Below are 26,097 nucleotides of genomic sequence, written 5' to 3'. Positions count from 1 at the left end.
AGTATTTATGGCCCGACTAAGTAGATTACTCGATAAGGTGCTTTACTGGAAATTTAACAATTTTATTATAAATTCAATATCAACAATAGCTCCACCTGAAAATTTTCCCATAGGGAGATCAAACTAAGAGTCGTTGAAAGGCTACACATCCAAATTGAAATAAAATAGATTTATTTCGGTTCATCCATTCCGAGAACCATTGTCGTTAAGTGTGTAATTTGGGCTGTAAGTAGCAATATTGGACCGTGGCGGGATAATGGTGTGCTAAGAAATGTGAGATCGTAATGTGTACGAAAATTACTTGATTTGTATGGCTCACTAGCTCACTCACGACAATCAGCGTCATATTTTTTTATTCCGTTTGTATCTCTTATACCTCAGAGAATACGTGTATTTCTTGCTAACATTAAGAGTAATAATATTATGAATTGTTGTTTGTTAGATTATGAAGAGAGTGATGAACAGTAGAACTGGCCATATCGGTAGTGTGTCCAGGGTGTTGCCGCCAATAAAAAAAATTCTGATCCAAACTACTGTTGCACTTCTACTGTGTGTTACGTTTGGAAGCGTTCCGAAGATTCCAGTTATAACAAACAATACTCAATACTGTGTGTAATTACTGGAACCTGTGACATTATTTCTCAGGGCGCCGTGTTATATCTTCGGAGTTGTATTATTCAACATTTTAAGTCGTTTTGTTATGTTATATGGCTTTCAATTCAAACAAAAATATATATAATATAAATATTTCCACATTGATATTACATACATTATCATTGATATTTATTATTCAAACAAAATAAATCTTATAACTATATTTACAATACTACGACTACATAAAATAAAAAACTATCATTACGTGGAAGTGTACCAAGATTGAATTGATACCAAATCATTGATATTAAATAGAATATCCTAATACCCACGCGCAAATCATGAGAAAATTAAGTTTATTTTCGGTCAAACGTTCAAGTCACTCCAGAACGCAAATCCTTAACCTAATTTCATTATCACTAATATGAAATAAGATATTAGAAACACACATAATATTCAACAATTAAAAAATTCAACAACTTCTTGAAAACTTATGATTCCAAATTATGTTAGTGTTTTGGAAAACAGTCACGTTCCTATTAATTTCCCCAGTGAGAGAAACTTGGTTATTTTGTTTTCGTTGTTGCAAAGGAAACAAACACCAGAAACAGGAAGAGGTTGATCTCAATCTAATGGCTGAATTCCTACTTCCTTGTTGATGTCACAGCTACACTTAGTTTGAGAGGTTATTTTAGTTAGAACCTCCGTTCAGTTACATAGTTTAGATATGTTTTAATATTGTTTCTTTCTCGCTAGAATATGTGACTTTTATGTTGATAAGGGGTGATTGAGGGTGTAGTGAAATAGTAAAATATGATACGAGGTTATTGCAATCGATCCGTCATTAACAAGCCTTTATGATGAAATGTTAAAAGGATACTTCCGACGTAAGAGCAACTCATCTCTTAACTCCTGGTTGTCCGGATTTCCGTGGGCGGTTGCCTCATCCCTTCCCATCACGTGAGCCTTTTTACCCATTTGGCCCCTCTTACATAAAAAATTTCTTAGCAGACGGTATGAATAAATCTATGGCAATGCGTTAATAGTCAGACAAGACAATCGATATGTTATATTATAATATATCGTTATTGTTTACTCTTTAAAATATGAGAGGTTTTGTATTTAAGGACCTCTGCAGTTTAATGTCTTAATAGCATTTATGTATCATAATTGTTCTCGCATCGCATTCGTGGCAGCAGAATCAATAGATTTAAAAAATCAAATTAAAGAATTGACAATGAATTTCTGTTATGCAGAAAATGTTTGACAGTCCAGTAATATGATAAATATTAAAAAAAAAAATTGAAGGAATTGAAAGTTTAAATAACGTTAGAAATATGAAAGTTAACAACATCGTTGTTAGGAGGCTTCAGTTCAAATGAATCGTAGGCCTCTGTTGAGCACAATTTACAAGCAACACAGAAAACCACTTATATTTGTGGTGTGCTCGCTAGAAGCAAACGTCTACGTATCGTGTATATAAAACCTCTGGGATTATCACCGCACTGTGTAATCGACCTTAATTCTTTTGAGCGGTGACCTAATTACAATAATACCCGATGCAATTATTTTTTCCCCACAAACGACAATTTCATGTTTCAAATTTCGCAAACGAGACCATTAATTAAAGTATTTGTCAACAAACATGACGTTTACTAATATATTACGATACGAAAATATATTTTTGAACTTTATTTAAATATTGATTTGAATGGTTATTTTTAGTTTGTGGCCCTTTATTTTACAAAGAAATATATGGAGAGTGAGTTTTATAACAAAAAATAAATATTTATTGTTCTATATGTTTTATAAAATTGAATCTAGATTGAATCGAATTCCAATTCCATCCACTTTCGATTTCAGAAGATTCAGTTTCAAGTTTTCAAGTTTTTGTAACCGGGACACATTGATGGTTTTAGAAGAAGCTTCTTATCGGTTAAAGTCACTTAATTACTTTATTTGCGATCTCCAATCACAATTCTTAATTAGCTTTCGAAAGAGATGTCCTGGACGCTATTTCTCTATTTTCCTATAAATTTTCATTTTCATTATAATTAATTTAAATTTGGAAGTAATCTGGAAAAATCTTTCGCAAGAAATAAAAAAAAATAAACGATGGAATGCTTACATAACAAACATAAAAAATAAATGGTATTAAGATAAAATAGCATAATATGTAAGGTTATGTAATTCTTTAAAAAAGGAATTGTGTAGTATTGTGATTTTAAATATTATTCTACAAACAAAAAAAGTGTGTATCTACTTATGTATGCACGCAAGAAGTAATATTTATTTAGCGTAACAAAGCAAAAATCCTTAAAATTATTTATATCTCCTGCCATTCTACTTTTGTAGAAAGAAAAATATTGTTAAAATTTTGCAAAGATGGCTTTGACAACTAATTATTAAATAACGAATACGGCTGTATGGGCTTGAACTCTTTTCCTGTAATAATGGATGAAGAAACGAAAAAAAAAAAACGAATCTCGCAAACGTCAACGCAAAGAAAATTTTAGGAACCAACTTCACCCTATTAATATTGTGTTACAGTGATGCGCGCGCATCTTAAAATTTCACTCTCATCATTTTATCATAACGCGTCTAAAGAAGTATAACTTCAAAAACTAATAAATTAATTGAATTCATAACTGGTTTGCATATTCAAGAAGCAGGATAATCATTAACCGTAAATTTGACCTACAGAAAACGTTAATCAGCGTGATTGCATCAGCATGATGCCGTTCATACATTGTTATATTCTAATTTACAATTTCTTTTCTATGGTTGAACTAATTGTAAAGGTGCAGCAATGAAGCAACATTCGATATATTTGTTAGTTGCCGTTCAGTCAACTCCTACCAGCGGCAACATCAATACCAAATACGTATTTGCTACGCCATGGAGTAGAGGCGAGCTACCGAGGTAGAAACTTAAAGCAACATTATTTATCAGTGAATTTATCTCCTTAATATTCTTCTTGTTACATAAAAGAAAAAACTCAACCTACATACAGCCAACGCAAATCATCAAGAGTACTAACCGTAGCGACAATAAAGTATAATGTTTTATTTAAATGTAAATGTAAGTCTACCAAATGCTGTCGGTTGAAGTAAGAAGGTGGAATTATGAATGCTGGCTACGAGCCAGTTGTCTCGGCTTCGATAATTTAAGGCTCTAGTTTCACGTCCTTGTGATATTCGCACTGTAAAATATATCTGAAGGATATCCAAGAACATACTACTTTGGAATCATAAATATAACTTAGAAAGTTATATACTTAAGTAAAAACAAAGCTGGTAATATCATTATTATGAGACAAGAAAAACAAACATATTCTTAATTTTTTTTCATTCTAATTTGGAATTTCTTATGTTTGAAACTTCGATCGTATACTTTTCAAGATTTATTAAAATCCCAGTCATATGGACTGAGGTGTTAAGGGTTAAAATTTCAGTTAATGCCTTGCACAATGTGGGTATGGTGCCATCGGTCATTTTCAGAACTTCAAAAGCACCAGTCGTATGCTCATATATCGTACTATCGACAGGTTTACCAAGACATCCTCTCTCGAAGACCATAAAAGATCATTGAAGCTATATGGTGTTAGAACTAAATAATAATTACCTAATAATAATGTGAGTGAGGAAAAATGCCACTAGAACTCTTTCGCGCGTAATTAAGAAAGCTTAAGAAATCTCTAGGATTCAGTGACTAAATCTGCCAAAGAAACCGTACCTAAATCCATATAATCATTGTCAAAGGTGATCCTTACAATATTAATACATGTTCTTTATTGCTGAAACTTAAACAAATAAATTTGTACAAGTTTTATTAGGATTATATTAAATTTTTATAAAAAAATGTACTTTTATTTGGACCAGAACTTCTTCAGAATAGGATTATATAAAAATCTAATAATATTCGATTGTTTCAAATCTTAATGTATCAATCAATATAAGGATTAAGGACAATGTGTCAATATAAAATCTACTCCACCATATAGTATGTATAGTATATATAGTTCAATTAAAGCGTGGAGAAGCTGAAGCTGAGTGGTATACCTATTAATTTCTTCTATCTTCCATCCTTTACAAATGTTCCTTTGGATTCTAGGAAATATTATTCTATAAATTTTTATTATTTACAGCTTTATACGTATGACTTGGAGTGTGAAATTAAAGTTTTAGCTTCAGTTTTAAATAGTTTTCTTGCAAAACAAAAAATCTAAATAGACATTTCATCATTTATTACGTGCATAAGTCTGGTGACCTGCTACAAAAAGCTGTTACATAAATAAGTAAAAGATAGAACAAACATTATACAACCAACATTGATGAGATTAGATAAATACATAAAATAGTTCTTTATAAGACTGCAAGAACAGATGTGACCTCGGTGTAGAAAGGTTAATTGAGACCACGTAACTAAAATTAAAGTCCGCAAGGTGTTTCGTTTAAATTTATATGAGAATGTCGAAGCTTCGTAACTAGCAAGCCAGCTTGAAATTTAAAACATGTCTCATTTACGTAGGAGTAATAATTTAGTTAAAAGTAGACCAGACTTTCTATTAAATTTTGAATTATTGTCTTTATGATCTAATATTCCCTGTAACATCTTCGACAATTTTAATCGTATTATACAGATACCAACTAAACAACTTTCTGCAATTAGAAGACTTGATACTTATTAAAAACGTGGTCATCATTCAGTGGTCATTTTATCCTCGCATCATTCGCAAGACTTTATTGTATTTTTTTCTAGGTACGACTTATTGTAAAAATTTAAATTTTAATTGTGTACTTTAATGAGTTGGAATGAAATGTTTGACATCCGTAGTACAGGCAATATCTAGTTTGGAGCTTAATAATCTGTGTGAGGTGCGATAATCAATACAATGAGATACAAAGAGATAAATGTATTTTTCTGTCGAAATACGTTTTTGAAGCAGTAATAGTTTTAAATATTGACTTTCGTGTAATACACTTTCTAAAACAATGTGAAGAATCAATTTCAATAAGTAAATAAAGTCATTTACGAAAGAATGGAATTTTATAATATGATTAGATAAATATCTGATAGTAGATGAACTGAAAGAGTTTATATAGTTGAAAAATTTGTTTATAAGAGATGAAAAGTTTTGATGTGACATTGTAAGGCGAACAAAAGTACATAAAAGGGTCGTCAAAATGCAAGTGAATTCTGGTTATAAAATCAATTTAAGCGAAATATAGAGAAAGATTTCACTGGACATGTAGATACGGCGGAAAGTACACTAATTGTACAGACAGAGTTGCTGGGTAAGGTTAACCTGGACGTACATTCTACGATGAAATCAAGACCGTTCTGAAAGTTACCAGGTCAAATGATAGAGCTTCTTTGAAAGGGATGATGCGCAATGAAGAATCTAGGAACTTACAACAGAACTGTGGCAAATGGAGGCAAATGCTACACACACCATTATGGAACACAGGCGTGAGTGTTTGAGGGCATGAATGGGAAAAATTAAATGACTAATGATTACAAGCTAATTCACTTGTATAAGATATAAAACTCATTGCAACTATACAAAATGGTTGCAATTTATTTAAACTATCAGAACTGCAGTTAAACTTCTACAGAATGTCTTTATGATGCTCTTTTCCTCGAAACATCTGCGGCACTTTTAATCGAGTTTTATATATATTTTTATACTTTAACTGGACAGCTTGATAAACGTCTAATGTGCCTCTTATTAATAAATAATATGTAATTCTATCATTGAAAGTCCCTATTTTGCACAATGCTTTGGCAAGCATCTAGAATAGCATGTTTACTGCTTGACCGCGTCTTATGTGTGTTTTATGTATTATTTGTTTGGCGATATCAAGATATATAAAATAAATTTAAAACACACACTTTAACAGAAACCAAAGTAATAAGTACAAAATAATTTTCAATCAGTAAAAATTAGGAATTGTGTACTTAACAAATAAAAATGTGTTTTATTGTAAAAATAAGAGCTTAATGTCAATTGCTTATAATATTTTATCTACACCCACGCTTTAAATCCTCTATTAAAGATTCTGAAACAGTTAGCTTATTGCCAACATTAAAACACCCAATGTTCTAATAACCATTACATCACCCAAAAGAGTGTTGTAATGTTGTACTGAATTTTATAACAACACTCCTCTTTTTTTTTTTATCCCTTCATGCGCAAAGAGTTTCAACATACAGCCACATTCTTATTGCTCGATGTGTGGTATCTGTATGAATTTCAAAAAAATAACTATTACGTTTACGCGCGCTCCATACTCCCAGAACGTCGCGCGCCATAAAAAAAAAGTAGGTTATTCGAATCCCCGCCATTTTTCTTCGATATTTTTATTGTTTTGTTTACAAAAAATAAGCGATTCATTTTAAACGCTGCAAAAGAACATTATATACGAGTGAATTTTAATTATTGCACTATACAAAATGTAAATTACTACTAAAATAAATAATTGTTTCTTATTTTATTTGTATATAATCAGTAATGAATGATATTAGGTTACTACTAGGACTGGTGTTTTAATGTTAGCAGTAAGCTAACTGTTCCAGAATCTTTTAGAGGATTCATATTCTGGGTGTAGATAAAGTCTTGTATGCAACTGTTGATAATTAGGTATTAAAACACTCATGTGATACTTTGAGAGAGTTTCTGATATTCCGATAGCTCTGAAGTGTTGCAACCCCATCGAGTTAACTGACCCATAAAATGGCGCGATATTGGCGAAATATTAGTAACTTTTAAAATTATTTTTAAGTACATGTGGCCGGAAATATTATACTTAAATATTTCGTTACTTCAAAGACTAGATTGTCAATTCGACAAATTCAAATATTTTTATTCAAAATAGGATATGACATCACTTATGGAATGTCAAAAACTATCACCTATTCCTAAATGAATGCCTCAGACCTGAAAAGACAAGTAATATTATATGCAGACAACTGCTTTTTTATTTATATGTTTTATTTCTATTTTTATATTTGTTACGAATGAAATTTATGTGGCTATTTTCTTAGATCTACGTGACATGAACGCATTTGTAGATAATAACATTGTCAGGAGTGAGGTAGCCTTATGATTCTTTTAAAAAATCTTTATTAGATTCATATTAAAAAAATACAATTTTATAAAAATATATAAGATTTAAAACAATTAATTTTTCAAATATATAACAATTAAAACAAAATCAGTTTTACAAATAATACAAGACTAGGACTAAGCGCATATTTACTTTTATTATATTTTTTTTATTTTATGTCATTTTATTTGGAAAAGAAATATATATTATATTAAATATATGAATAAAAGAGCACCATTTATATAGTGAAGTGATTAACTAATGTCACAATTATCGACTTGCTGGTGATCACTCATAATTGAATCATCGATAGAAAACTGCACGAGTATTTGATCACCTTCGTTTATTAGACAGGCAGCGTAACGACGTCCCAGAGAGGTCCGTACCGTACTACAGCTTGAGCACGAACGCCTTGAGTGTCGACAGTGTGGCCGTATTTATAGGGCTCGGCGTAAGTGTTTTTCATTAATGCTTTTTAACAATAATTTTACATCACAATGTAATCAAATGATGATTTATGATTTAATTTTAGAGTAAAATGATTAATCTTTTAATCACGTTTTGATAATAGGTGTTGTATTTGCGCCGATTTACATTCTATGTATTTTTGTAACTCGTACGGGCTTTGCGGCGCAAGCATTTATAGTTCGCAGATTGTGAATTCTTTTCCTACTTCTCGACACTAATTATCGTATTATTTTGGATAAATCACACTATATCTTTTTAATTATAGCGTATGTGTTGTTCTGTATTGTAAACTATATTATAGTAATTTTTCTTAAAAATCCATTCAGTATTTCTAGCGTGAAGAAGTAACAGACAAACACACACACCCACAAACTTTAACGCCTATAATATTATATAGTAGGATTAATAGTTTTGGTGATCACGTGGTTAAAAAAAATTGGTATTATTACACTTTCAACCGTACCGATCGTATTCAGTATCGCAAGCATCGCATAATAGTTAAAGAAGTTGTAGACTACCAATAATTTATGTTGATCTCGTTTAACACCCACCAGGGTTACAAAGGATCACATTAATTATTCAGGTTAAATTTAATCGAATCGAATCAAAACTTGCATTATAACCCATTCAACTAAGTAAAGATAATAAATACATTATAATCTCTACTTTCTTTTCACTATACGAATCTATTACGAATATGTTTTTAAAACTGATCATTATATTAATTTAAAAAAATAATATTTTTTGAGAATAACTACGCTATATTAAGAAGGAGGCATTATAATAATACCTTTATATAATTTATGTAATCAATGTATCTCTCGCCGTGTTCGTTAGTATTTAAAATGTATCTTAAAATATAGGAAAACTAAGAATAATTGCATTGTAAATAAAAAGTATATACTTTACATGATGCAGACTCATACATCTATGCATTTCTTTAATAATAATCAATCTCATAAATTTATTATAAGTTACGTTATTTTTTCTTCTGAAAATTACTGATTATTTTAAGAATTCCTTTCGTAATATAACGAAATTAAAAGGAAGAAATATACAATGGTGGATCATGTTATTAATATTTAACCATCTCAGAACTAGTGAACATATTAAGAATTTCTATGTTAATAAAAAGAAATGAACAGAAGTAACCTTTACTCGACTCTGACTACAATCTAAGCAACTCTGTCATCCATATTATGTTCCTCATATTTAAAATTTACTGTGGATTTTAAAATTGATATTTTAACCAATTAGTAGCAGAAACAGTCACTTGAGTCTTCTGCTTCAGTTAGTCTAATTTTAGTGAAGTTCTTCTTCACTTACTTTTAGTAAATTAAATAAGGGTCTAACAAATAAATGTAAACAAATATCTATTTATAATAATTTAATTGTCATTCTGCATTTGTTGTATGCGATTCATGATGTCTAAATGCAGAAGCGCTACAAATATTCGAAATACAGTTTGAGAGCTGGTGTTGGGTATAAAGCCTCTTTTATGTAATGAGAAAAATTTAGAATACATATCATCAACATGTCATACATACCGCACAAAGTTATCAGTGTTAAGAGCTTCATATTTATGATTTTTGTTGCGAGGCAGATTCAAACACTTATTAGACGTTCATGTTGTAACTAGCACGTTTGCACGTTACATACACCACATTAACTGCAGTTTACTTCACAGCCTCAAATATAACTTTTAGGATTCATATCTTTACGAATCTTTTGTCAAACTCGATCGTATTTGTTTACCGTTTGGGCTAAGGAGCCAGGATTGTTACCTCCGCAAAGTTCGCCCGCGAAATGCTCTTTAGCACTACATTTCGTTCGAAAGGACATGCGCAAAGCGAGAACTCGAAAAATGGTTGTTAAGATTTAAAGTCTTCAAATTTGACAGGTTGATAAACTCGCATTACTTCTAAGATGAGATCGTAAAGTGAAAAGTTATAACGAAAGCTGACAACGTAACTCGAAGTTTAACACGATAATACGATGTTTCAGCGTGTTAAGTGTTCAGGGATTTACTTGAACTTCAATTTAAAGGAAGATAATTGGATGTTTTACGTCGTCTTATCAAACTTATAATACACGTCTACGCTTTTGTTATGCATAATTGATTTTAGCGTAAAGTTAATGCTATCAAATGGCAAATATTTTTGGTTCATTATCACTTATATTTTGATTAATATTTTTGCGACACATCCAGCTTTTAAGCGTTAAAAACCTATTTTCTTAAATAAGTTCTTTTGAGCAGATGTTCGCGGATACATATCGTTACGTTAGTAAAACGGGATTCTGGTTTCGGTTTCAACCGGTGCAGATCCGATATTAGCGATTGCTTTTGAAATTATATTTCGAGGAATATAGCTGTTATATCCATGTGGTTTTATAAGTTTAGCACGTGAATGATAGTGAAGGCTAACTGCTATCTGCAGGGAAGTAATTGTATGTATTGTAACTAGTAGTAACTACATTTATTATTGAAACAAAACAAATCTTATAACTATATTTATAATACTACGACTACATAAAATTAAAACTATCGTTACGTGGAAGCGGACCGAGAATACTGGCAGCATTACCGCGTTGGATAGCATGGCTGATCCGTTGACCGAAATAGCTGCCAGCGTTTGTGTTTCCAGTAGCCTTATCGAGGCGTGAAGATAGTATTTTGAACATTCTCCGCGCCTCTGAGCCCCACGGGCCAAGTGTCTCGACACCAAACGGCACATAGATTTATGACTCACTGAGACCAACATATTTGCGACGCTTGCTGTCTTCGGCAGTCGAAGCAGCAGCCCCAGCACCAGCTGACGTAACTTGGACATGAGAAGGAGCCAGAGTGTCGACGCAAGTAGCGTCCCACACCAGCGCCCTTCCCCGTGCCCAAGCCACCAGCGTCATTCCATCAGGAACTAGTGGTAGTATTGTAATACTGTAATTGTTTACTTCGTTTTCTATTTAGTGTTCTGAACGTAGTAAATTACTCGCAATTTTTTGTTGCGTAGTTTAATAATAGAAAAAAAAATCGACCAAGTGCGAATTGGACTCACCCACCAAGGTATCCATGCACTTTTTAAAGATCTAATTACAAATGTATAGTTTCCCGATTTTTCCCTATACTTGAAGTATAAGTCGGTATTACTTGCCAATTTTGAAGCTCTAGGTCTAAAGACGGTTAATAAAAATTGTCGATGCTTCCACCACAAAAAAAAGTGAAAAAGATTTGCAGACGAAGTCATATTTTCAGAGGGTATTCAATCGTGTTCGCTGTCAGATCTAAGAGTGAACGGAAAGAGCTGAAATATTACACGCCTGTGCATTTGACATGCAAAATGCTTTATAATATGTTATGACGAATATATTGTGTGGAAATCTTTAAAACAATTCGGGATTATTTAATGAACGAATTCGGCTAGCCTTTCACCAATCCCGTCAATAACTCCTATATAAAGTAAATGTCGTATAACGATAGTGCTTCCGGTTTCCTTTCAAGCTGCATAACTTTAAATATTCATTTTTATTCCCACAGGTTACTTAGGAATTGGGAAGGACTTTGTGAAATTTGAAGGTGTACCGAATTCTAGCATGCTAAATCGACTTTAGTACAGCATACACTGCATACACAGCATAATATATAGCGATCTTCCTGAAATTTAAATAATTACATAATTAGCATTTAATACTGATCAATGAATTATTTAAAAATTAAACAGTGTTCTTTAATAAATAATAATTATATGTGAATGTGCGTGATGTAAGTTAGTTAATTGCACCAAATTATGTCGGTAACAGTTTGATGCTAAGAGTGGAACTAATAATAGGTAAATGTAAGGCCTACCTGTTATTCTAAGACTGTATAGGTTATCACGGGCTACTATCCGCAACTCGACGACTACAGTGCGTCTATTTTGCGTGGTGAGGTGTGCGGTTAATCCTGCCAGCCCAGCTCTTCAAGGTAGTGTATCAAACCTGTGATCTCACCCATAGCATCGGGGAGAGTCCTCGGTGACATGTGGCAATACTCCTACACTCTAGAATAATGTGTCTGTTTCTTCAGCCTCAATGCAGGCACTGCACAGTGGACTGTCGGTGACACCTATATTAAACAGATGCTTGTTAAAAGGGCCATGACCCGTTCATACATGAGTTATTTTACGTAACCTAGGCCGTGGTTCTTGGAGTGTATTTTGACACATTGCACACACTATGCGGCTTCTAAATGATCACGGCGTCTTCACGTGAGGTGCGACTGGTACTTGCGGTGTGGCCGTTTATGGAAAAGCATAGGTAAATGAGAGAATAAGATATATAAGGAATGGTAGAAGGAAGCAGGATATATCAAAATGACAAGGTTTACAATAATTAACATACAACCCATAAGCTACAATTCAAAGTCTTTTTACTCAAAATTCACATTTAAACCAATTCTTTGCGTAAGATGCAAAAGAGGTGGCTACCACAGTGACGCCTGTTTCTGCCTCGAAGCATTAATGTGTAAGCAATGTTTCCGTTTAAAGGGCCTTATCTTATAATATAACTAGGCTAGTGACACTTAACATCTTAATTTCTAAAGTGAACAAGCACAATATTGTGGAGATGAGCAGGCCTTATTACTTGCCTTCAGGAGAAATTCTTTACACGTCTTGTCACTTTTTCTAAATAAACCATAAAGATATCAAAAACCAATAACCGCAGTGTTATTATTTTATTAGCTATCAAAATGTTCGTGCCGACGCAATCCAATTATATAGCTCTTCACTTAGACTGAGTGTTGACGCCATTGCTCTCGCATTAATACAATTTTGATAGTTTTGTTCAGATAATTAATGTTTATTGATTATGATATAGACAACAAAGTGTTTATTAATGTGCTGACGTGAGCTGGCAATTTGAGGTTTATTTTTTTTGCCACATAAATTATTTTTAGTGTTCGAGTTTTTTCTCCGACTTACTTCTTAAATACGACTACCACGAAAGTCTTTCAGTAGATCCAGAGATTATTACTATTAAAAAGTATTATATTTTTTCATCAAAAATTCAATGTGTTTATATTATTTTGCTATTCGGGAAGGACACAAATCTAACAAATAATGAAAATTGGTCTAGCTGTTCTCCAGTTATAAGTGTTCGAACATATATATGTGTAATACATGTAAATTGGAACCAATTATAGGACTAATAGGTATTATAAATACTAGTTTGTAAGGATAAGTAAGTACAAATGTTTATGATGCAAATGGCCTATACCTAGCTCCTGCAATATTCTCCTAAAAACTATAAGTGAGTCATAGTGTGACTGTAGTGACAACCCTTCTCTTAAGTTTGATGGAATGGGCTTGGTTAGTTATGAAACAGGATCTCGGTGAGTAGGTGATTCGTTTTCCGTCGATACGGTCACCTGATCACCAGAATGAGATGCCCGTAATTATAAATAAGCACACCACAGGCTCAGTGGCAACCATGGCCAGAGCTTCCAATAACTGCAAGGCAACTGCATTAAGAGACTTAAAGTCCAATTTTCAGCTATGTTTCCCACGTTGAATGGCTGCCATCATTGCAATCAACCACGATGAATACCAAGCTCGCAGAAATCGTGAGTGTCATGGATGAACCACGCCCTTCAACAAAACAACCTTGTCTTCTTCCTGCAACAATAATAAAAGATTACGGTGCACGGGCACGCCCTTCAAGTTATTAAATTTCATATGACCACTATGCTCTTCTATCGTAACAAAATGAAAATTTCTCACCGTCCACGTTGCCGTGACAAACCACCGGTACATACTAAAGTATGCAGGTCATCAGAACACCACGTAAATAAGCATGTACAAGTGCCACCCTGCACCCATGCCGCACGAAAAAATCAGCACACGTCGCGCCTCACGATGCTCCACGCCTTTTCGGTAGACGCTACGCATCATGCCAGGGTAAGCAGCAAATGCAGTTTCCACTTTGTAGGTCTGAGAGCCAGTCACACCGTTGGATCCATCCATCCATCCCCAGATTCAGCTCGATCCATTTGACCGCGTGCAACGCAGAGCAGCTTGAATTGTCGGGGACCCAGTGCTCTGTGAACGGCTGGATCGCTTGGCGTTGCGTAGAGACGTCGCTTCATTGTGTGTCTACTACATTTATCACGGGGAGTGTTCCGAAGAGCTGTTTAACCTGATTCCTGCCGCCGAATTCCACCTTCGCACGACACGCCACAAGTTAGGATATCATCCTCACCATCTGCATGTGTGGCATCCAACCTCCGCAGTGCGGTTTTCAACTAGCTTTCTTCCACGTACTACAATGCTTTGGAATGAGCTTACTTGTGCGGTGTTTCCGGGACGATACGACATGGGTACCTTCAAAAAAAGCGCGTACACCTTCCTTAAAGGCCGGCAATGCTCTTGTGATTCCTCTGGTGTTGCAAGAGAATGTGGGCGGCGGTGACCACTTAACACCAGGTGACCCGTACGCTCGTTTGTCCTCCTATTCCATAAAACAAAATCCATTCAACATTAAAAAATTAAAATAACATTAAAACTTATTACTATATTTGTTATTATTTAAATTTCAAAGTATAACTACGTCATACTAATGGTTCATTTTACTATTTAGACAAATTATTGGATTGCATTCTATCAACGGAAATTTAAACTAATGTTTCCAAATACTTATGATTCCCAACGTGATCCATAAATATCTTGCATATAAACAACACAACTAAATTTTGCATATAAAAGTCAAAACTTTAAACTAACAAACGCACTTATTTCACGATTAGACTAAAGGGAATCAATAAAATGTGTAAATAATTGATAAAATAAAACCTAACGATTTATTGAGTACACGAACATTTCACAAATATAGGCAGATGTATGGCAACATTAAAAACAATAAAGATATTTAATATTCACTTTATTTTTCAGGGCTGAATACTCTCCTGTCATTCTTGTAAGCATTTTTGACCCGAGAAGCGAATCCGTACAAAACGCTAGATTATGTTTGCTCACATCGCATAGTTTTTAAAAAGTACATCGTCCCTGTTCAGTCGAATACGGTATAAATCCTGCAGCGGTACGAAATGAGGGTAGAAGTATTTTATGTTGCGAGGGATGTGCTTGTTTCTATTTGTGAGAAAATGTGGCCTAGAAATGTAGCGCGGTAATAGTTTGTAGCACTTGAGATACGACTATTTATGTTACAACAGATCAAAGATTGTGCTCAGTTTGTTCGGATTCGAATTCAAAATAAAAATTGGTAGCTAATTCAAAAATATTTGTTCTAATTCTGTTTGACTTATTAATTTATCTGCATGTTTAAAGTTTTAGAAATATATCTTAAATTTTGTAATATATATATATATATATATATATATTAAATTTTATGAAAAAAAAAACTTAAAACTGCACTTAACCCACTCACACATCTACCCACGTGGACGACCACGTTTGTGGGTGACCTTGGACCGCCAAGGTCCCCTATAAAGTTCTCTTTTGGAAGTAAATTAAATTTAGATTTCTTTTTGGAACTAAATTAAAGGCATTTGATGAATACAACCTCGTTCTTTATTTTAACTTATTAACTTAGCCTTGTCGTAGTAGCGTCAAACAAAATATTATACAAAAAAATACCATTTATAGATAAACCCCTAATACAATTTTAGAATAAAATTTAAAAAATAACTCATACACTTTTTCTTGCTACTCTTATCTTACAGTAACAACAAAAAAGGTATAAAAATATATGTATATATTATAACATTCATATCAGAATGGGCATGCACAGAGTTTATAGAAAACATCAAAATTTCAGTAAAATGTAACCAAGCCTAACTTCAGGCTTAATTTTTACATACATTTAATAATTTAAGCTACTTATTAATCTCTCCTACATTTCATACTTATTTATACATTTTCTTTTTTTTTCTTTGGGATATCAAACATTCACACAGTACATTTTATAAATTCAAAGTTAGCATTAAATTAAATTCTACTGAAAACCCACACCGTTACCCACAGGTCAACCTGTGGGTATAAAATCAATGTATAGTGTTACGAGTAGCTAATAGAAGAAATAAGTAAATAGAGAAATAAAAGAAAAATTAATTTACACTCTAACAATACACGGTTTTGCAAACTTTACCTTTAAAAACGTCATAAAAATAAAGAACGGAGCGTTCAATTAAAAATGATTTTGTCTATAACCTCTTTTTATATTTATTGTGTAGTAACATCGTGTTAAGCATCCAATAAAACGTGACTTTTCCCGAGGGAAGATAGGAACTCCTCGCTAAGAGTAAATTGGTTTTAAATGGGGAATATTCTAGTTTGCTAAGTGAATAAAGTCAGCAATATCAGCTCAAGCATACACAGCTACGCTGTACACGATATTTCGTGCTCTTTTTGCTAGTATCGATGTTAGAGCAAAACTGGATAAAACTGGATTAATCCGGTTTAACTCTACGCATGAATAAGCTGAATCCTCCTGTTGGTAGTTTAGCCACGCCGAATACGAATATGTTTTCTGTTTCAATTTAACAATGAAAATCAGTTTTAATTACGATTTCACAACTACTGAAATCAAGTTTCGCATTTCATGCTCTTCATATTTGTTTGAAAAGGTGCCTATCATTTTACAGTGTCACTGTCATTGCTTTTGTATTTTAATCCATTACGTTGTGTTGTAGTTCATTATATTTTTTTTGCGACATGTCGCAATGGGATATTATTAGTAAGCCTTCAAAACTCTGTATTTTGCCCTGTTAGTGAGAATGCGTCTCAACATACTCTCAATACGCTTAGTATATATTATTAGCGCTAATATTTTACATTTTAATAAATATGTATGAGCTATATTTAGATGTTTCAATTAATGATTGAGGTATAAGCTTCTTTACGGTTGTTTTGGCGTTTCTCCAGTGAGACGCCTTAAAGTCTCATACGTACTTATTCAAAAGATAAAAACAGACAAATATTAATCTGAAATAAATAATTATCTGACTATCCAACGTACATGATAACAGTACTAAAGAATAAATAGTTTTAATAAAAAAAACATAATTCTGATAAAGAATTCTAAAAAATGACTCATTATGTTTATTATTATAAAATACGACCAGTCATGTAATTTCAGTCATGTAATTAAAGTCCGGTACATCAGTCATGTATACTGAAATACAAATGTCACGGCTTTAATAGTTTTCTGTTCTGTGGTTCCCATAGTAAAATGACATGATGTCACTTCTACTAGTTTTTTCTGTTCTGTGATATAAGTCATCACCACTTGCGAGGTTGATATTTGCGCGACTTTCAAAGTACATAAATTCGCTAACTGCTTATTTTATCAAGTTTTTTTTTATAGAATAAAAATCCTCATCTGTTATCAATACCAACTATAGATTATTACATGTGCAACATAACAATAACTTTGTGTTAAAAGTATGAATTCGTAAGTATAATAAATCTGAACTTTACAATACGTAGTGTGTGACAATATCTGTGGGGAAATTTTCTCTTTTCGATTTTGTAATCATCACTACAGCATAAGTGAGAAACGTAAGAAAAATATGGTGTCAATGAAAGTACTTTCATTGACAAGAGTAGAATGAAATTTATGTTTATATCGCTTTTTATAGGTACTCGTCGAAATGTGTAGAGGCTTTAGTAGACTTTAAATATTATATTTACTCGTATTTAACGTCAACTTCGGTAAAACGTACATTAAAAGTACGTACTTTATACTTTATTTAATCATTTTTATACAGAATCTATTTATACATAGAATCGTAAATTGGTTTTGTATTAAATTAACCTCACGCCATGTTGTCATACTACTGTTCTTGTCAATGTGACCTGATCAATTAAATCGTCTCTAATCTAAATTTAATCTTAATTTAATTCTTAGTGTTAAATCATCTTAATTAAACCTTTATGTGCTTGATTGTCATAATATTCTATTGTTCGACACAAAGGGGGTATGCTAAATAGCATTCTAGCAGTAATGTGAAAGCCTTACTGTGTTTCGATTTGAGGGATGCCGTAGCGAGTGAAGTTACTGGGTTAGTGAGACTTATCTTAAGTGTCAAAGTGACTAGCGTGATTACGAAGCAGCTCAGAACTTTGATGTTTTCAAGAACCCTGAGCGGCGCTACATTATAATAAATAGAGTGCATCAGCTTACTCGTCTCGTCACTAATTTTTATAAAATATCGATCGTATCTATATTTAGTTCATCGCAGTAAGCTTTTATGTATCTGAATTGTTTTTTTTTATGAAAACTAAGTGACGAGTCGACCAGGACGTTCAACTGATGGTAATTGATCCGCCTTGCCCATTACAATTAATTGCCGCACAAGATTTTTGAAAAACCCCAAAAATTCTGAGTGGCACTACAACTGCGCTTGTCACTATGAGACATAAGATATTAAATCTCATTTGCCCAGTGATTTCACTAGCTACGGCGCCTTTCAGACCAAAACACAATAATGCATACACATTAATGCTTCACGGCAGAAATAGGCGCCGTTGTGGTACTCATAATCTAGCCGGCATCCTATGCAAAGGAGCCTCCCACTGGTTTCCCACCTGAATTGTATCTATCAAAGCTCAACAATCCTCTCATATCGAAAACTATTACAAAAGATTTTGATAGCAAGTTATATCTTGTGTTAACTTTATCGTCAGACAGTTTGATGTAGTTTGTTGTTAAGTTGAAGGCACCAATATTTACGAGAACTTCCTTCGCAATACAAACACAAAAGTTTCAAATCAGCATGAGTATTAATCGTATAGATACATAGAACGAAGCTGTTAACGTTTATCAGTGATTTGATGCAGCATTAAATGGTTTTTTTTTAACGCATAACGCCAAATTAAGAAGTAACACGATGAGTAAAGCGTTTACCTGATGGATCGTTACCTTCCCTGAGATATGTGCGAGGGAAGCGATGGCTGGTCGATGCGTCATGCTCATGAATGGACGCTGCTTGTGGACCGTGGTCGGTCCGGTATTCAGGGATTTTTACTTTCTTATTTTTTCTTTGTATTTATCTATTCTAAGTTATAACTTTAAATATATAACTGCTCGCACAATGCATATTTACTTTTTAAAAGTGTATGCGAATTAATACATCTACTTCACTCGTTATTCGTTTGAGATTTTTTGAGATTAATCACTTTTCTTATTTTTTTTTTTAAATAGCACTCTTGTGCTACTTTCTTAAGTCTGAGTAATTTTGGCGAATCACTTTACAATTATTCTATAAAATATAATGTGTAATATTGAAACTGTAAGTTTAGATATAAAAGCTTGTCAATGGTTTCTTGCTACTTCCTCTTATTAAAGTTCAACTTTTCCGATGTGATGTTAAAATCTTTGACATTCACAAATGTCATTTTGACCTAAGTGAATAAATGATTTTACTTTTCAAATTGTTCGCTTGAAAACCGCAAAATTCTGATAGACACCGAAATTGCGCTTGTTACTTCGATGCAAGATCCAGTAGCTCAGTAATTAGACTGGTAGATGTCCTTGGCGGCAGAAAAAGGTGCCAAAAAAATGAAGGAGGCAGAAAAAGCACAATTATCTAGCCAGCACCTTGTGTATTCCGTACACAATCATACTACTTCCTTCGTATTTTATAAAGGAATATTAATGTATTATTAGTAAGGCTATATTATAGACTACAACCTATATAGCCCAGTGGTTAGTGACCCTGCCTACTGCGCTAGAGGTCCCGGGTTCCAATCCCGGTAGGTGCAAACATTTGAATTATGAATATGGATGTTTTTTCTGAATCATGAATGTTTATATGTGTTTATGTATGTTAGGCAAGTATATTGTATAAAAGATATCGTTGTCTTTTACCCGTAGTATAGGCTATGCCAAGTTTGGGGCAAGATAATTTGTGTCAAAATGTGTCTATATAATATATTATTAGTAAGGACGAGTCCTACGTAGGCGACTCAACGCGAACGCGATTGCGAATAGATCTGATGCGAATTAAGGCAGTGCGGTGCGACGCGGCGATTCTGTCACGTGCAGGCATCGCACCTGACACATACCTTTGATAGGCCGCCATACTATTATACTGACACGAGTGGGTCAGGGATTGTAAAATAAATACAAAGCGTAAAGGAACGAGCCTTCATTGCGTTTACTTTTCCGAACTTGCACTTCGCCGGTCTGCCGCTGTTCCTCTTGTTGTTGATGGCAGTGCCTTCAGCAGATCACACCGCACCAAACATTAGTTCCCTTTTTATTTCTTTCCATTCCTTTTTCTCTGTTGCATTTGATCCCGAACTTACTATAATTGCTTTAATTTTACAAAACCCAAAAAATTTCTTACACTGGTAGGTGTATAGATCCGGGTCTACGGCATCTCAAGTAAACACTTAACCGCTGAGCTACGAGAATTGTGACGGATTTGTCGAAATTATAAATGCCTTGAAGTTTGACTACTCTCGTCATGAACGTCGAAGCGTTGCTACGCGACAATACCTACAAAGTTATGGTGGTGGAGGTAGCAGCAGCGTTACGTCCAGTTCACGCAAAAAATCAAGTCAACTGTCCACGTTCGCTTCCTTTCACTTCAATAACTACTAATCTACTGTTTATTGTTTTCGCGACGCACCGCGTCATTTTGCGTTCGCGTCCAGATCGCTCCCGTAGGACACCGCGTAAATAAACAAAATTAGTAATAAATTAGTAGTAGTAGCAAAAACAATAACCCATTCAATATTACATAGTAAAAACAGGATCTTTTCCAAAAAATTCCGAGACATTACTTTATAAGCTTGCAAGAAAAATATACCCTGAAGAGTTGATCTCATATATTTTTCTGTCGTAGTCAGCACTCAGTGTTATCAGCATAATGCGGCTCATTAGCCACAAGCACCTTAATGTTATTCTCCATTATTACTATCTTTTTACACAAACTTTAAAGGAAATATTATTTCGTGAATTTTAATGCAACTTTGTAAAATATTACTTGAAAGTAATTTTAAAGTAGGTAGTAATTTTATTCAAATCAAATCTTTGTAATAAGAATTATATTATTCCATTAAGTTATTTGTATTTCTTACTATTCTGTGTTCAATTTAAGTCTTTCCTTTGTGTAAACGCAACTCAAATATGTGCCAAAATAAGTGGTAAGAAGATAAAAAAATTTCTACGAAGCTTAATTTAGAAGATATACAAAAGTGTTAACTTCAGTCTCCCATATTCGAGTCGAGTCGACTTTAAAGCAAAGACTTACAAATCAGAGTGTGATGGCTATCTTGTAGCTTTATTCGAGGAAATATGTGCATAATTCTTAATTATTTATTTTTCCAACTGACCGACTAGTATGTCGCAACAAGGCAGAATAGCCGACTAACTAACCGGCAAAGCTATTCAATGTTTTCAGTTGAACTCATGTGTTACATAATTACATTAATTAGTTAATTATAATTTGTAACAAGTTATTTTTAAAGTGAATACTAATCACAAATAATCCTTAGCAAATCATAAAGATTTTAGTTTGTTTATTTAAGAAAAGTTTTATTATTTTAATTTTTTTTTGACGGGACGAGCTGGACGTTCAGCTGATGATAATTGATACGCCCTGCTGGATGGATTCTTGAAAAACCCAGAAATTCTCTTCTCCTCTTGGTCTTCTTCCCTCCACCTTCCCTGTTACTATCAGTCTCTCCAGGTTGTTTTCATCCCTTCTGGCGATGTGGCCAAAGTATTACTAGGACCCTACGCAATCAGATGGTAGAGAGCCTAGTCACAATGCCCAGCCGTTTCAGGATTGACACATTAGTTCGGTGTGCTGTCCAAGGTATGCCCAACATCTTTCTCCAGCACCACATTTCGTAGGCATCAATTTGTTTTCGGTCGGCTTTCTTTAAAATCCATGTTTCAGCGTCATATATGAAAATGGAAAACACCAGTGATCGCACAAGATTTGTCTTGGTTTTTATGCTGATGGTTCTACTCTTCCATATCTTCTCTAATTGTGACATGGCGCCTTTTGCCATGCCGATCCTACGACGAAACTCTCCCTCGCAAGAACAAGATTTCAGAGCCCAGGTATTTGAATTTGTTGACCATTTCTAATTGTAGTGTTCCGGTAAGCTCCAAACTCCCAGACCGATCCACAACTATAACCTTAGTTTTAGACTTGTTTATAGCGAAACTCAGCTCAGCGCTGACGCTCTCCATCCTGCTAAAAAGTTCATGCATTTCAGCCTCGTTGGCTGCCAACAAAGTTGTGTCGTTAGCATAGCGTCAGTTTTTGTGTTTATGCCCGCCAATGTTGATTCCACCGCTCCAGCCGTCGCAGGTCTTTTGTAAGATGTACTCGCCGTATGCGTTGAATAGAATCGGCGAAAGTATACAGCCTTGTCGAACTCCCTTTTCAAAACCAAAAGGATCTGAAGTCACATGGTCAACCCTCACGACTCCTTGGCTGTTATAATATAATGCCTGGATCAGTGCTGCTAGGTGACTGGGTACGCCAAGCTCACCAAGTACCCTCTACAAACAATCCCATACCACACAGTCGAAAGCCTTGCTGTAGTCCACAAAACACATAATCATTGGGATGTCAAACTGGTTGCATTTCTGTACCAGTTGTCGCACGTTCAGGATTTGCTCTCTGGTACCTTTTCTCTTGACGAAACCAGCGTGCTCCTGTGAGATCTGCCAATCGAGGTGATACCGAATCCGGCCGTTAATCACATTAAGCAATACTTGTTGCTGGCATGAGATATTAGGGTGAGGGTGCGGTAGTTTTCACAATTCTTGGTGGGTCACAAGATGGGGTCTTGTGCAGTGGTAGTATTGTTGATTGTGTCCACTCTTCAGGCCAAACGCTGTCTTGCCATACCTTGTTGCAAATACAATGCAAGCTATGCAGCTTTGAGAACTTCAGCTATTACCTGATCAGGTCCTGGCGCTTTTTTGCACTTAAGTTTTTGTAATGCGGCTGTTATTTCAGATCGTAAAATGTCTGGCTCCAACTCTAGGGCCGCCCCCTTTGTACATGTTACTTATCACTAAACTAACTCTAAAGGTTTAAATATTTTGAATCTAGTCAGTAGGTCTGTGTTGTCGAGGTGTTGGATTGTTCCGGCGTTCCCATAATGCTGAACTACACAAACCAATATATCAAAAATAGCAAAATAGAGAGACACAGATAATAAAAATATTGATTGTGTTTGAAAATAATTTTGATCTTGGGCTAAAACCTAGCAGAAAAGTGTTGAGAACGTTTGTATTGAACGCTAGTCAAGTTAAGTCAGAAGACAAAGAGTCAAAAGCCAAATTGATTCTTCCCGCGTGCGCTGACTAAATAGTTTATCATTCTTATTATATAAATACTATGTACCTACGACAAAAAATATCATTTAGTATTATGATATAGGTTTTATAAAGTTTAAACAACAATTATAATTAAGTAAGGCATAAGTAAAGCATTTTTGGGGCAGTAAATTCATCGAATGGTGACCATGTACCGAAAGATGCAGTATTGGTAGGCCCCTCACAAGATGGACCGAAGATCTGGTCGAGATCGCCGTAATACGTTGAATGAGGGCAGCGCAGGGCCGATCGTTGTAGAGATGGTTGGCGGAGGCCTTTGTCCAGCAGTGGACGTCTTCCGGCTGATGATTATAATGTTTAATGTATAACTTTAAATTTAATTAATAATCCACTTTTAAACATTTTATATACAATTATTTAATCTTATAATAGTTTAATATTAACTCAATAATAGAATAGCTTAAAAAATACTACAAAATTAAATATAAATTTTCAACATGGAGAATTGATTATCTATTGATATAAAGTCGACTAAGAACCTATTAGTTTTTGAAATGGTTTGTCTGGAATGGTTTGGATACAAGACTAACAAAAATATGGCATTTTAATCAGTCCTTGTCAGGTGTGCAAATATTCGAATACATCGGATGTCTTGAAATTGACTTAACATGAGTTTTGTTAGTTCACTCACAAAACTCACGTTGAAAATCTTCATGAGTTACATTGATTTATAGATGCAGGTAATACTATAGAAAGGTAATTAAAACCTTAGCCACCCGACAAAACTCTATCATTTACCTATTTTATTAACACGCAAAGATAATTACAGGGCACAGCTGATCATTTCAGGCGGAAGACTTCTACTGCTGGACAAAGGCTTCCCCAAAAAAGGGCATAGTTAGTATGTAGAAAACCTCACCATTCAAATGAATTGGTAAAAAATGCTATTTTTTGTCAACAACATTTGACTTTCAACTTATTAACAACAGCAATACCTATTTCTAGATCCAATATCACATTCGATTTAAAGTTGAGACAAACTTAATAATATGTAGACGGAGATACCGAACGTCCTTCAGTCGTGTAATAAAAGACTTTTGAAAACGATCAATTATTCAAGTCACTGCTCGTTCAACTCACTGAATTACAAAACTCTCAATCTAAAAAACTTTTTGAAAGAACCTTTTTTAACTTTTCAATTAAGTGCGATATTGAATGCTAGATTAAAAAGTTAATCGGGTTTTGTGGATATTTTCTTTAGCCACATCTTTGAGTTAATGTAATATAAAATGGCGTTTTCTTCTTTATATTTCTGTTTCACTTTCCTTCCGCTAGCTTTCGTGGTTCTTTTTTTAAAATAACCCAAAATCTTTCCACCATAATTTATCAAAGCCCATCCGATTAATATCAATGAATCACCTTAATTTAAAAATATAGAACTATAAAATTAATACATAAAATACAATAATAATAAAATACATAAAATTTAATACATAAAATAAAATAAAAAGGACTGTATTATTTATATTATGGAAATTATATTTAATATATTTTTTTTATGGAAAAGGACGACGAACGAGCGTACGGTTAACCTGGTGTTAAGTGATCACGGCACCAACATCCTATCGAAACACCAGAGTGTGAGAGTGTGAAATCTTTAACACGCTAGATGATATTTATTTTATTAAGAAAACTTTTCAGAAAATATTAGGGTAATAAATCTTATATATAAAATTCTCGTGTCACAATGTTCGTTCGTACTCCTCCGAAACGGCTTGACCGATTCTCGTGAAATTTTGTGAGCATATTGAGTAGGTCTGAGAATCGGCCAACATCTATTTTTCATACCCCTAAATGTTAAGGGTCCACACGTTCTTTTTTTTAATCTTTTGACATTTTTTTTTAAATTTGTTTGATTATGAGTCAACATTAAAAAATACATACAACTTCAAATTTTCACCCATCTACGATCAACAGTTACTTTTGTATAGCGATTTTAATATCGGCAATACAACGTTTGCTGGGTCAGCTAGTTTTCATATAAAATTACATCTTGTGAAGAAATCATTAAATATTATATGGGCAGCATTTTAATTAAAACTGTTTTTTTGGTGAACATTAATGTGTTTACTTTGGATAAAAAGAAAATTAGGTGTAACTTGACCCTGTTTGGTAATCAGTTAAGCATAAACCCTTTTTTGTACCTATATGTTGAAAAAACTTATTTTCAGAATAACTAATGACATGAAGATATTTCGCATAGCTGTTGACTGTTATACAAACTTGCTGTTGTGGTATTTATTTACATGTTAAGAACAATTCCACATAACGATACTAATAGTTGTTTTACGAGATTTTAATTATAAATGTATTCAAAGGGGTCGTTAACAGCTTCCACGAGAAACTTTACGAATTATGTGCACTTAGTAAACAATTAATGGGCTTAAAACCCGACGCTTTCTCTATATAATTTATTGCATCTGAAATGGGTATTTGGCTTTTGATACATTTGGACAAATCTCATTTACAAGGCTGTTAGTGGGAATTGATAATAATTAATATGAGCTTTTAAGGCGCTACAATTATGACGACGTTAAATTAATTTCAGTAATCATAAATTTAT

The 26,097-nt window shown here is 33.7% G+C and overlaps 1 protein-coding gene across 2 annotated transcripts in view; it reads right to left on the bottom strand.

Moving 5' to 3' along the window:
• Nucleotides 1–26,097, bottom strand: part of LOC126979245 (uncharacterized) — a 237,638-nt gene that overhangs the window by 16,713 nt on the left and 194,828 nt on the right. The window contains exon 1 of one of the 2 annotated variants that reach the window (XM_050828519.1): nucleotides 9,719–9,959. The exons of the other annotated variant lie outside the window; for it this stretch is intronic. Within the exon in view, the coding sequence (XP_050684476.1) occupies nucleotides 9,719–9,749 (31 nt within the window). The 5' untranslated portion in view covers nucleotides 9,750–9,959. Of the gene's footprint in view, nucleotides 1–9,718; nucleotides 9,960–26,097 lie in introns of those variants that run through there. 2 annotated transcript variants of the gene reach the window in all.

This window comes from Leptidea sinapis, chromosome Z, assembly GCF_905404315.1.
Source record: "Leptidea sinapis chromosome Z, ilLepSina1.1, whole genome shotgun sequence".
Classification (NCBI taxonomy): Eukaryota; Metazoa; Arthropoda; class Insecta; order Lepidoptera; family Pieridae; genus Leptidea; species Leptidea sinapis.
This window is presented reverse-complemented; position numbering and strand designations above follow the sequence as displayed.